A 14,434-nucleotide genomic window follows, 5' to 3' on the forward strand; every position below is an offset into this window, starting at 1 on the left:
CGTGAGGAATAGCTGAGCGGTCAAAGTGGCGTTCCCGGGGGAAGGCACGCCGCCCCGGGTCGACCACGCGCGCACGACGCTACAGAATGTCGGCGCTTATGACCCGGAAGTAGAGGAACGACTTCCGGAGGAGGCCGGGAGGAAGAGCGCGGGACCTTTGAAAAGAAGGCAGTGCTTGGTGAGTAGTGTGCGGCAGCATGTCTTCTACAGGAGACGCCGAACACCGACCGTTAGGTGAGCAGACAGAGAATCAGTCATCCTTCCTACCAGAAGAAAAGAAACAAAGGATCATTCAGAAGATCAGGGCTGTAAGAGAAGCTCCAAACTTAAGTTTAAGAGACGCAATGTCTCTTCTAGGTTCTTTGACTGCATGTATATCGGCGGTGAGATGGGCTCAATCTCACACCCGAATGCTTCAGTACGAGGTGCTTCAAGCAGAGAAAAATCTTCAGGGTGCTCTAAGCAGGAAGTTCAGTATATCACCTGCCACTCTTCACGACCTCAGATGGTGGCTCAATCCAGTACATTTGTCAAAAGGAGTCCTCTGGACCATCACTCCGGACAACGTGGTCACGACAGATGCCAGTCCGTTCGGTTGGGGAGCCCATATGGGAGACATTCTAACCCAGGCGCGTTGGTCAAGTCTAGAGTCCCAGAATTCCTCAAACCTAAGAGAGCTGGCCGCAGTCAACCAGGCTCTTCTTTGTCTGCTACCTTCCCTGAAGAGTTCGCACGTTCAAATACAGTCAGACAATATGACTGTGGTGTCCTACATCAATCATCAGGGAGGGACAAGGTCACGTTCCTTAATGACCACTGCAGCACAGATATTGTCTCTGGCCGAGGATCACTTACAATCTCTGACAGCGGTTCACATAGAAGGGAAACTCAATATAGAAGCAGACTACCTCAGTCGCCATTCCCTTCGTCAGGGAGAATGGTCCCTTGAATATGCGCTGGTCTATCAGATAGTCAATCTGTGGGGATTACCGACAATAGATCTGTTTGCTACCATGGAGAACAAGAAGACCAGGAGGTTCGCATCCTTACACAGGGCAGATCAACCTCTCATAGTAGACTCCCTTCGCGTCCGTTGGAACTTCCGGCTAGCGTATGCATTCCCTCCTATGTGTCTAATTCCGATAGTTCTCAGGAAGATCCGGGAGGAAGGAGCCAGAGTAATTTTAATCGCCCCCTTCTGGCCCAGGAGGCCTTGGTTTTCTCTTCTCAAAGCAATGTCTGTCACCGATCCCTGGGTGTTACCAGTGGTTCCAGATCTCCTCTCTCAAGGTCCATTTCGTCATCCAGATTTGGAGACTCTTCACTTAACAGCGTGGAACTTGAGAGGGAGCTTCTGAAGGAGAGGGGGTTCTCCGATGCCTTAATAACTACCTTATTGAAAAGCAGGAAGGAGGTTACAACAAAAATCTATTCAAAAATTTGGAAAAAATTCCTGATGTTTTACCAGAAACCATTGGGAGATAATGCTCCGATCTCAGCCATTTTAGAATTTCTTCAGAAGGGCTGGGAGTTGGGTCTAGCGGTTAACACTCTAAGGGTTCATGTATCAGCCTTAGGAGCTCTGTACAACAGTGACATAGCCGGTAATAGATGGGTTGCTAGATTTATTAAGGCATGTCAGCGTTCTAACCCAATCCATATTGCCAGGGTACCTCCTTGGGACCTCAACTTGGTGCTTGAGGCGTTGACTGAACCCCCCTTTGAGCCATTAGAATCTATTTCAATTAAAAATCTAACATTAAAAACAGCCCTACTCTTAGCGTTAACATCTGCCAGGAGGGTCAGTGATATACATGCTTTGTCAGTAGATCCTCCCTACTTGATAATTCTCCAAGATAAGATTGTCTTAAAACCTGATCCTGCATACTTGCCAAAAGTGGCAACTAAATTTCATAGAAGTCAGGAGATTTATTTACCATCTTTCTATGAAAATCCGGGTTCAGATGAGGAGAAAAAATATCATACACTAGATGTTAAGAGGGTAATATTAGAATACCTGGATAGGACACAAAGCTGGAGACAGAGTAGGGCTCTGTTTATTTCTTTCCAGAATCGGAAAAAAGGTTCTGGTGTCACGAAAAGCTCTATCGCCAGATGGATTAGAGAAGCGATATGTCTTGCCTACTCTACCAGGGGAGTAACACCACCTGAAGGCATCAGGGCGCACTCCACTCGGGCCATGGCATCATCCTGGGCGGAGAAGGCAGATGTCCCCATTGAGATATGTAAGGCGGCAACTTGGTCATCACCTTCCACCTTTTATAAGCACTGTCGCCTTGCTCTATCTGCTAATTCCAGCTTACAGTTTGGCCGTTCAGTACTTAGTGCTGTGGTCCCTCCCAGTTAATAGTCTTTGAAAGTCTCTCGTTGTGGGTGCTGTCGTGGCGATAGGAAAACCGGTTTTTACGTACCGGTAATAGGATTTTACAGAGTCCACGACAGCACCCATACATTCCCCCCCCCGTATTTAATTACTTATTCCTGCACTCTGTTGGAAGGTGTGCCTTAGAGATCACTCTATAGAGGTGGTGGTATTTAGTAATGTTTAAGATAATATTGTCATGTACTGATTCATTGGCGGTATCCCTTGTACTCTGGAACACAAACTGGAGAGCGAGGGGGGGCCGCCCTTTTTTAACCTGTAGGTTCCTGTCCGGAAGGTGGGCGGATCCCCTCTCTCTCGTTGTGGGTGCTGTCGTGGACTCTGTAAAATCCTATTACCGGTACGTAAAAACCGGTATTCATCTGTCTCCACACCCTCCATGCACATAACTGCACTTGATACTTGACTATTGCACTTAAACACACGGGCTGATGACCGGATCATGCAGCTTTATATGAAAATCCCTATTTATTATAATTGCCAGACTTGAAATAACAATTACTTTTCAGCTATTGTGTCCCCCTCATTTCCTTGTAGATTGTAAGCTTGCAAGCAGGGACCCCACTCCTAATGTCACTGTTTAAATTGTCTTAACTTGTATTGAATTTGTCTGTACATGTCCCTGCTTAATTGTAAAAGTGCTGCGGAATATGTTGGTGCTATATAAATAAAAATTATTATTAGCTGCTGCCATCCACTTATTGATCAATTCCGGATCACCCAACTCGTACGTCAGGTAAAGGTGAATCCTGAGACCCCTGGGAATAATCTTTTTTTTTTTTTCCTGATCGTTCTCCAGAGCGGAACAGTTCCACCACAACTTTGTTTTATGCTGCAAAGCGTTTCTATATTCATGCAAGAGATCCTTGATCTCAAATGGGGCATCCTGCGAAATAACTGGTGTATTTCGTGCAAAAATGTCTGTAGCCCTTGACTGCCAGGCACTGTCCCTAGCTTTTAGATCCATATTGTGGACTATCTGTTATTAAAAAAAAAACAAAAAACAGCAAAACATATGAAATTACCAAAAAATTGTCCTGAGAATTTTTATGCAATGGCACTTCAAAGCAATTATCACAACAAAATGTTCAACTGTGATTAGTCAGTGGGCATAAACGAAGAGGGCCATAAGATTCAATACAAAGATACTTTTATTAATAATTATTAAAATATCAGAACAAATAAACACAGAAATACCCAGTGGGGGCGCCCGGACATTCAGACCAAAATTCAGGGATAGGTTACTTGCTCAAGTGAAGATTATCATTAATAAAATAAATAATTATTTAGTGTAATAAGTATGCACATAAACTAAGGCATTTACTTATAAATGGAGAGGGACACAGCCAATAAGGATAATAGATGAATGTATAAACGGAGGTCTTAAAAGTGTGCAAAAGAATCAAGAGACCCCAGATCCTAATTATAGGTGGCCCTGCATAGAAAGTATAGCCAAATGTGCACCACAGAATGAAGTTATACCTGAATTCCGATGGTCATAAATTGAAGTGAGTGGTTCGGTAGTTCCCTTTCGCTCCGATGCACGTTTTGCCCATAGCTTCTTCCGGGGGCGTGCAGTAGATGAGTAGAGAGTGATGATGAGTGAGTGTACTCGTTGCTCGGGTTTTCCCGAGCACGCTCAGGTGGTCTCCAAGTATTTGTTAGTGTTCAGAGATTTAGTTTTCATCTGCACAGCTGCATGATTTGCGATTATTAGCTTAATTATATGTGGGGATTCCCTAGCAACCAGGCAACCCCCACATGTACTCAGGCTGGCTAGCAGCTGTAAATCATGCAGTTGCGTCAACAAAAACTAAATCTCTGAACACTAACAAATACTCGGAGATCACCCAAGCGTGCTCGTGAAAACCTGAGCAATGAGTATACTCGCTCATCACTAGTAGGGAGGGCTTTTTAAAGGACAAAGTGGCCAATGGTAGTGCCGTATAGAAATGCCAAGTGCCGTTTATTGGTGAGAGTCTTAAAACATAGCGGTGCATGTCTAGTTTGGAGAAGATCTTGGCCCCTCGGAGACTATCAAACAGCTCTGAAATAAGCGGTAATGGATATTTGTTTTTTACCGTGCTCTGGTTTATCCCTTGGTAATCAATACAGGGCTGAAGAGATCCGTCCTTTTTCTTAACGAAGAAGAACCCTGCCCCCGCTGAGAAAGATGATTTTCGAATAAATCCTCTAGTCAGGTTCTCCTGGATGTACTCTGACATGGCCTGGGTCTCTGCATGGGAAAAGGGAGAGATTTTCCCCCGAGGGGGAGTCGTACTGGGAAGCAGATCTACAGGTCCTTCTCAAAAAATTAGCATATAGTGTTAAATTTCATTATTTACCATAATGTAATAATTACAATTAAACTTTCATATATTATAGATTCATTATCCACCAACTAAAATTTGTCAGGTCTTTTATTTTTTTAATACTGATGATTTTGGCATACAACTCCTGATAACCCAAAAAACCTGTCTCAATAAATTAGCATATTTCACCCGTCCAATCAAATAAAAGTGTTTTTTAATAACAAACAAAAAAAACATCAAATAATAATGTTCAGTTATGCACTCAATACTTGGTCGGGAATCCTTTGGCAGAAATGACTGCTTCAATGCGGCGTGGCATGGAGGCAATCAGCCTGTGACACTGCTGAGATGTTATGGAGGCCCAGGATGCTTCAATAGCGGCCTTAAGCTCATCCAGAGTGTTGGGTCTTGCGTCTCTCAACTTTCTCTTCACAATATCCCACAGATTCTCTATGGTGTTCAGGTCAGGAGAGTTGACAGGCCAATTGAGCACAGTAATACCATGGTCAGTAAACCATTTACCAGTGGTTTTGGCACTGTGAGCAGGTGCCAGGTCGTGCTGAAAAATGAAATCTTCATCTCCATAAAGCATTTCAGCCGATGGAAGCATGAAGTGCTCCAAAATCTCCTGATAGCTAGCTGCATTGACCCTGCCCTTGATGAAACACAGTGGACCAACGCCAGCAGCTGACATGGCACCCCACACCATCACTGACTGTGGGTACTTGACACTGGACTTCAGGCATTTTGGCATTTCCTTCTCCTCAGTCTTCCTCCAGACTCTGGCACCTTGATTTCCGAATGACATGCAAAATTTGCTTTCATCAGAAAAAAGTACTTGGGACCACTTAGCAACAGTCCAGTGCTGCTTCTCTGTAGCCCAGGTCAGGCGCTTCTGCCGCTGTTTATGGTTCAAAAGTGGCTTTACCTGGGGAATGCGGCACCTGTAGCCCATTTCCTGCACACGCCTGTGCACGGTGGCTCTGGATGTTTCCACACCAGACTCAGTCCACTGCTTCCTCAGGTTCCCCAAGGTCTGGAATCGGTCCTTCTCCACAATCTTCCTCAGGGTCCGGTCACCTCTTCTCGTTGTACAGCGTTTTCTGCCACATTTTTGCCTTCCAACAGACTTACCATTGAGGTGCCTTGATACAGCACTCTGGGAACAGCCTATTTGTTGAGAAATTTCTTTCTGGGTCTTACCCTCTTGCTTGAGGGTGTCAATGATGGCCTTCTTGACATCTGTCAGGTCGCTAGTCTTACCCATGATGGGGGTTTTGAGTAATGAACCAGGCAGGGAGTTTTTAAAAGCCTCAGGTATCTTTTGCATGTGTTTAGAGTTAATTAGTTGATTCAGAAGATTAGGGTAATAGGTCGTTTAGAGAACCTTTTCTTGATATGCTAATTTATTGAGACAGGTTTTTTGGGTTATCAGGAGTTGTATGCCAAAATCATCAGTATTAAAACAATAAAAGACCTGACAAATTTCAGTTGGTGGATAATGAATCTATAATATATGAAAGTTTAATTGTAATCATTACATTATGGTAAATAATGAAATTTAACACTATATGCTAATTTTTTGAGAAGGACCTGTATGGCACGGTCATATGACCTGTGTGGAGGTAGACTCTCCCTTCCTTTTTCCCGAAGACATCGGAGAAGGCCCAGCAAGAAGAGGGTAAACCCGGTAGGGCAGCTGGCTGACCTGGAGGAGAAACAGGACGAATGGGAGTAATGCAGTGATTGGAACAGTAATCTCTCCAGCGCAAGATTTCTCCAGTCCTCCAATTTAAAACGGGTTCATGAGTCTGGAACCAGGGCAAACCTAGAAGTAAGGGGTGAGGCAAACCAGGCAAAACATAAAAACAGATTTTTTTTCTGAATGCGTTAGACCTACCTAAAGTTCCACTGGCTCAGTCAGGAAATGCACGGACTTGATCAGGGGTTTACCATCTACGGAAGTCACTAGCAGCAGATTTGGAAGGCGCTGGACTGGAATCTGGTAACAGTCCATAACTGCTTGCTGAATGAGGTTCCCATCCAAGTGACAACGTTCTGAGAATTTAACTGTGCCGAAGGATACGGAAACAGTCATTTGCAGACATGGAGAGAAATGATCTTTACCCTGGGAAGCCTCTCCTACCGACCCTAGGCACTGGAGTTTTCCGACCTCTCTGAACATAAGCAGATCCGATCCTCTGAACTACCACAGTAGAAACATCTCCCTTCCACGTGGCTCGCCTCCAGGCACTGCCTAGCCAAGCTCACTTGCATTGGTTCTGGAAGAGAGACTGGAGACCAAGATCCATACGATAAGGTCTCTTCTCCTGCTTGTACTCCCTGGAACGTTCTTGAAACCGAAGATAAATCCGAATTGCTAAAGATATCAGGTCATTCAGATTTGCAGGAGAAACTCTGCCTGCCAGCTCGCCCTTTATTCTCCTGAACAAACATTCCCAAAAGGTAGCCACCAAGGCCTCGTCATTCCAGGATAACTCTGAGGAAAGGGTCCGTAAACGAACTGCATACTGAGCCACCATGAGATTCTCCTGACAAAGATGAAGACACAAAGAAGCTGTAGGGGAAGTACTGCTAGGCTTGTCAAAGGTCCTGCTGAACACTTCTAAGGAAGACTGGAGGTTATTAACCAGATGATCCTTTCTCTCCCACTGCAGATTTAACAAGGCGAGTGCCGCTTCAGCGAGTTGTAACATAATGAACCCACCTTGGCCTGTTCAGAAACGAACATATGCACCAGGAGTTCAAAATGCAGCGTGCATTGATTAATGAACCCTCGACATTGGGTGGGGTCACCATTAAACCGAGGAGATGCCAGATGAAGTCCTTTACCTGCCATGCAACAGGGAACTTGGTAGCTGGTGGTCGTGACGGTGTAGCCAAGGATATCAACAAGTCCATACGTGTAGACAAGTTGCATAGATAGGCCGTGATCTTGTCCTGCTGATCTTTCAGGCGAGAAACCTCTTGGCACAACTCTGCAGCTGGAGGTGCATGGGACCCAGCGGGTTCCGTGGCCGGAGCAATCTGTAACGAATGGAAGCGGAGGCACAGATGGTGAAGTGCACATTCGGCAGGACGACAGGGAGCAGACTAAGAGTGGGGGCTCCGCTGAGGTACGGGCGTCACAGCGGGGTAACGGAGACCACGGCGGGGCCCCTGTACGGGCACAGTTGTTACACATACTGCCAGACTGGATGGTACTACTGGTCAAAGGCACCCTAATCTTAGTGGTTGGATCAAGCCTGCATCACCCAGAGATTCTGGTTCCAATGTCTCCTCCATTACTAGCGCTGCCTACAAAGATGCGCTTGGTGACAGAAGCAAACGTTTTTGGAGCAGATCACAGAGAAGATGTGACACACCATCTGCAGAAGCCCTAATGTGACAAATTTTCAGAAAACCAGAGCAGTATAAGGCTATGTGCACACGTTGCTGATTTGGGTGCAGAATTCTCTGCACAAAATCTGCATCTCCTGGCAGAAAACACAGGTGCAGATTTGATGCGTTTTTCTTGCAGATTTGCTGCGGATTTCATGAGTTTTTTTACCCCTGCGGATTTCTATAATGTAATGGGTGCAGAAACGCTGCAGAACTGCACAAAAGAAGTGACATGGTCCTTTTTTGAAGCTGTTGCGTTTTCAGTGCAGGTTTTTCGCACTATTAGCACAGCATTTGTTTTTTTTTGCCAAGTCACTTGCAGATCTGCATCGTTTCTGCGCGGAAAGAAACGCTACAGTTCCACAGGAAATCTGCAACATGCGCACATAGGCTTAATCTCCATAAGGTGACTCCATTTTTGAAAATCTAACCCTCAGAGAATGTCTATTGGAGTAGTGACTATTTTTGATTCCACATGCATTTTACTGAAAATAGCATGCAGTGGATGCAGAAGAAAGAAAATTGCAAATATGTCCTTCTATTGCCCACCGCATAGTGCCCAGATTGTGCTCCAGGAGACACACACAATGTAAATTAAGTGGTTTCTTCTCACTAGAGTAATGCCAAATACATGGATGCTAAATGTGGTTTGGGCACACGGCAAGACTCAGAAGCGAGGGGGAAATTTCACTTTGGGAGGGATGTTATTGGTGGATTGGTTTATGGAATCCATGTTGCTTTGCAAGAACTTTTGAGCTTCTAATAATGTTCAAACCTCTGTTTTTCTACTGACAAATGATGGACGTGAGTGGGGACTTGTTTTTTGTGAGATGAATAGAAGTTTTTATTGCTTTTATTGTCATTTACATAATATTTTTTTCTGGCTTTTTATTCCATATTTAGAAGGCAGAATGAACAAACAGTTGAACACCATGCTTCACTTATTCATTCTATGAGATTTTCTATTAGACTGTGAACTGTCATTGTCTCCGTGAATAATTTAATGTTTCTCTACAACTTGCAATTTTTACATATAGTTTAAATACAAATGTTAAATAACATTTAAGGATATTTTATTCAAAATTATTATTTTTTTTTATCTTGGCAGATGACTGTACCAGGATATCAGAGAGACAGCTGACATCTTCAGTTTTTAAATCAGATGATCTTGAGATCGCACAGGATACAATTGAAGTGAATGCCATTACTGCAGATATAACATCATCCATTCACAGCAAACATCTGTCATCTGATCCTTTGAAACAGGTCCTGTCTTCTGACTTATTAGCGACTACTGAGGGTCATAAAATATGCAATAAAAAACGAAATACTCCTAAATCAAAGAAGCCATTTTCATGTTCAGAATGTGGGAAATGTTTTGATCAGAAATGGAGTCTTGTTATACACCAAAGAACCCACACAGGGGTGAAACCTTTTTCATGTTCAGAATGCGGGAAATGTTTTAATCAGAAAGGGAATCTTGTTATACACCAAAGAACCCACACAGGGGTGAAACCTTTTTCATGTTCAGAATGTGGGAAATGTTTTAATCAGAAAAGTAGTCTGGTTAAGCACCAGAAAACCCACACAGGGGAGAAGCCTTTTTCCTGTTCAGAATGTGGGAAATGTTTTAATCAGAAAAGTAGTCTAGTTACACACCAGAAAACCCACACAGGGGAGAAGCCTTTTTCCTGTTCAGAATGTGGGAAATGTTTTAATCAGAAAAGTAGTCTAGTTACACACCAGAGAACCCACACAGGGGTGAAGCCTTTTTCCTGTTCAGAATGTGGGAAATATTTTAACCAGAAATGCAGTCTTGTTATACACGAAAGAACCCACACAGGGGAGAAGCAGTTTTCATGTTCAGAATGTATAAAGTATTTTACAAGGAAATCAAATTTAGTCAAGCACCAGAGAACTCACACAGAGGTGCAGCCTTTTTCCTGTTTGAAATGTGGTAAATGTTTTGTAAAGAAATCATATCTTCTTAGTCACCAAAGAATTCACACAGGGGAGAAGCCTTTTTCATGTTATTAATGTAGGAAATGTTTTACACTAAAATCAACTCTTAAACATCAGAGAAGTCACACAAGGGAGAACCCTTTTTTATGTTCAGAATGTTGCAAATATTTTAAACAAAAATTGTATTTCTTAAAGGGATTGTCCATTACTAGGACAATGCTTTGTCATTCCTAATGTTTGGCTTATTTCAAATAAAACCACTCATTCACTTTCCTTGCTGGCGCCGTTACAGTGGTCTTGGCACTCACGTTTTTGGAGCTTATGTGAGGCTATTCACTGTTCACACCTTCGGATGTATTGAACATCAATAGGGAGCCAGGGCTGCGTCTTCTCTCTGACTTTGATTGATATGTCCAAAGGTGGAGATAGTGAGCCAAGTTTAAGAATGTACTTGCTTTTAAAATGTGTTTTTTAGTCTTTTTTTATGTGTCCCCTATCCTTAAATACATTTGTCCTGCATGTATGAACCAAGAAAGAAAAATACTTTTTGAAATGACTATATTTTACCTTTAAAAAAAAATAAAGAATTCATCATTGTAAACGTCTTGAAATTGTGGAACAGAAGCTGGATAAATCCCCTTTAAACATCAAAAATCCCACACAGAAAGAAACCATTATGAAACCTAGAGTGTGAAAAATAAATGACTGGAAATCTGATTTTGATGACCATCAAAAATAAATCAGTGAGAAACTAAATGTTATTGACAAATTGTAAAAAAAAAAATAACAGTCATAATTAAATGAGAAAGTGTAATTACTAGGGATGAGCTAGCGTGCTCGGTGATACTTTGATATCACTTGAGTACCTGAGTGCTTGGAAATACTCGGTGAGCATTAGCCGTTGCATTGAAGGCATTTAAACTGAACATACATTTCAGTAGGCAGGGCCGGCTCCAGGTTTTTGAGGGCCCCGGGCGAAAGAGTCTCAGTGGGCCCCCCCTCTTTAACACATACCATGATTCATGATGCACAGATACAGCAGAGAAATATAGCACAGCCCACGCAGCGTATAGCACAGCCCACGCAGCGTATAGCACAGCCCACGCAGCGTATAGCACAGCCCACGCAGCGTATAGCACAGCCCACGCAGCGTATAGCACAGCCCACGCAGCGTATAGCACAGCCCACGCAGCGTATAGCACAGCCCACGCAGCGTATAGCACAGCCCACGTAGTATATAACACACAGCCACCCACGTAGTATATAGCACAGGCCCAGGCCATGACGTAGTATATAACTCAACCAGCCATTTACAGGCAATATAGGCTAGGACTACAACCAGGCTCACAGCAGGCTGCATCCGACCCCCACCCACCCCGCAATGCGTTGGGACCAGGAACTTGGAGGAAGACTCACTCTTCACTCACTGCTTCACTTCGCCGTTGCTTCCGTTCCATTGTGGACACAGCCTCTGACCGGGTGCACGTCCGTGCACCTGACTGCTGCTCCTGCTCCTCTTTCTGCTTGGTGCTGCCTGCTGCCGGATCTCTTCTCTGAGCTCTTAGGATGACGAGCTCTCACGTGACCGGAAGTGACAAGACAGAGCGAGCGCCGGCCCGGAAGTGATTCGTATCCATGGTGATGGTGGCGCCGGTGGTGACTGGTGAGTATTGCAACTGCCTGAAACTCAGTCCCAGGCCCGGTCCGGAAGTGACTCACTCTGTGTATCCATGGTGACGGTCCCGACTCCCGGAGGTGAGTATTCCTGCTGCAGCTGCGCACCGTAAATGTTAGGGGTCACACCTTCTATTCAATGGTTGGGTCCATCAGAAGATTCTATACTGGTCGGCTCCACTTAGTCTATGTAGTATGTACATTTGACTAGCCACCTGCTGTGAGGAAGAATGGCTATTCCTTCACTAGTGATGACAAAGCTTAATTACATTATAGCTCAGGGCTGCAAGTATTGGGGGAAGGAGACATATTGTTACAGCTAATAGAAACCAGAGAACAGTTACATACATCAAATGGCATATTATTCAAATACAGGACAGGGCAAAAGTACATATGACAATCCCTTCCCCTCCCAATTTGTGTACATACTAGAGACCTCTACAGGTTGCTGGTTAAGTACACACAGGCAGAGCGTAACTTACATGTGGCTTCATGCAGCCACGAATTGGCATCGTAGCTCTCCCACATCATTGCCTAGGAGAACATCTGCAGGCAGACCACCCATCACCCCAACCACACATCGCCTGACCCCAAAACCAAAGTTCAGATCCACAGTGGCTGTGGGAATAGTCCTCCATTGTCCACCAGCCAGTTCAATGACAATCCCAGGTCCTTTATGGATTGCCTCAGGCCAAACCACTCGGGGATCAGCCAGTGTGAGGAAAGCCCCTGAGTCACAAAATCCAATAAGTCTCTGTCCATCCAGCATGACCTCCTGCAAGTGCTTACCTCGATGAGCAGAAGTCATAGCTGCGGGTCGCATACCATAAACTCCTAGTGGTGCAACATGGGTGGGTGAGGCACTAGGCCAGTCCTCACGTAGTGGTGACATGTCTTCCTCCATGGCAATTGGCTGTACATAATTAATAATACGACTGGGTACAGGATCAATCCTCATTTGAACAGCTGGGCAGGAGGCTTGCAGATGCTCCGGCTGCCCACATCGATAGCATCTGTGCTGGGTCTCACTCCATCCAAGGCGTCCTCTTGGGCAAGGGGTAAGGGAACCTGGAGGCCGGCTCCCACCTGAAGGTGCTGTAGGGCTTTGAGAACGACTCCTCCATGGGCTGGCTGGGCATGAGGCCTGCAGATGTCCCAGATGCCCACAACCATAACACCTGCGCTCTGCTACTTCCTCTCCTCATCGTATTCCAGAAAATGCAGTAGAAGCAACTGGAGGCACATTTACATGGGTATCAGCATGAGGTGGTGGCTTAGAGGAACGGGGACCAATGGGGACAGAAGAACTGGGGGCCACCGGTGTTGTGGAGCTGGTAGGGCTCTCTTGATCCTCTAACAGAACCATCCACTGAGGCTTGATGGTGAGAGCCTCATCAGCGAGAGATGCAGCTTATTCCACTGTCGCTGGTCTCCTCTCACACACCCATTCCCTGATCTCAACGGGACACTGGGCAAAAAATTGTTCTATTAGGATAAACTGGAGAAAGGTGTTCCAGGTTAAGGCCTCCTCTGCCTCCAGCCAGCGATGACATATTTGTTTGAGTCTATGAGCATATATCTTAAAAGACACTTCCCCATCACAGGCTAAAGTACGGAACTGAGTCCTGTAAGTGTCTGGCGTCACAGCATAATGTTCTAGAATAGCCTGTTTAATCTCCGCATACTCACAGTTCCCCCGAGGGTCCATAGCTCTATAGGCTTCGGCAGCTCCACCCTCTAAAAGCCCCACAAGATGTCGGACTCGCTCCCTTTCCGGGACTTCCATTAATCGACACTGATGCTCAAAGTCCTGGAAGAATCCCTCAATGTCGCCTGCAGCCTCATTAAAGGGCTTAAAGTCTTTGTGGGACACTCTGGGGAGTTCCCTCATGGTGGGTGCTGAGGTTACAGTCTGTATGGAGCTTCTAGCTGCTTCCAAAGCGATCTGCCTCTCCAGCAATGCCATCTCCTGAGCTCTGTGAATGGCCTTCCTCTCTTGAGCTCTGTGAATGGCCTCCCTCTTATCGTCTATGGTGGCCTCCTCTCCCAGCACTGCCATCTCCTCGTACCACACAGCCCACTGACTTTTTGGGGTATTTACCTCCGGCTGCAGTCTTTCCTCCATTTGCTGTGAGGATCCTTCCTCAGCGTCATCTTGCAGGCGAACTCCTTCCAAAGCCTCAATTAGCTGCTCCTTAGAGATTCCTTTAAAACGGACTCCTACTTCACGGGCCTTTGACTGTAGGCTCCCCAAAGTCCAGTTCTTGTACTCTGCGGTGCTGGTTCCCGATGTTAGGCCATTGTCCTCCATTCCTTCTGCTCTGATCCCACGGCTGCCACCAGTTTGTGATGGGGTGTACGGCAGTGCAAGAATGGACAACAGGCCAAGGGATGATTCCACAGATTTATTATCAAGAACGCTGGAACAACACATGCAGGTAGATCTACAGAGTCCACAATTAGTCCAACGGAACAGGTTCGGGGGCACCTCTCGATAATCCTTGTGCCAGCTAACAAAGCAATAGTCCACACGAGTCCAAGGGATCCCAAAACAATCTCACGAACGACGAGATATGACCTCAGCTCAAGTCTCGCCCCGTTCGCTTCCGCAGTCACAGATGGATGTGGGGTCTTGCCTCCGCTAAGAATCCCCACTCCTCCTTCCAGGATCAACTCACAT

The 14,434-nt window shown here is 45.3% G+C and overlaps 1 protein-coding gene across 5 annotated transcripts in view; it reads left to right on the top strand.

Annotated features, from left to right (window-relative positions):
- LOC143767968 (uncharacterized) overlaps positions 1-11,118 on the top strand; it is a 45,602-nt gene extending 34,484 nt beyond the window's left edge. For all 5 annotated transcript variants that reach the window (XM_077256550.1, XM_077256549.1, XM_077256551.1 and 2 more), the window contains one exon: positions 9,227-11,118. In XM_077256550.1, the coding sequence (XP_077112665.1) occupies positions 9,227-10,155 (929 nt within the window). In that variant the 3' untranslated portion in view covers positions 10,156-11,118. The remainder of the gene's footprint in view (positions 1-9,226) is intronic.
- Positions 11,119-14,434: the final 3,316 nt, after the last annotated feature.

The sequence above is a fragment of the Ranitomeya variabilis genome, chromosome 4 (assembly GCF_051348905.1).
Source record: "Ranitomeya variabilis isolate aRanVar5 chromosome 4, aRanVar5.hap1, whole genome shotgun sequence".
Lineage (NCBI taxonomy): Eukaryota > Metazoa > Chordata > Amphibia > Anura > Dendrobatidae > Ranitomeya > Ranitomeya variabilis.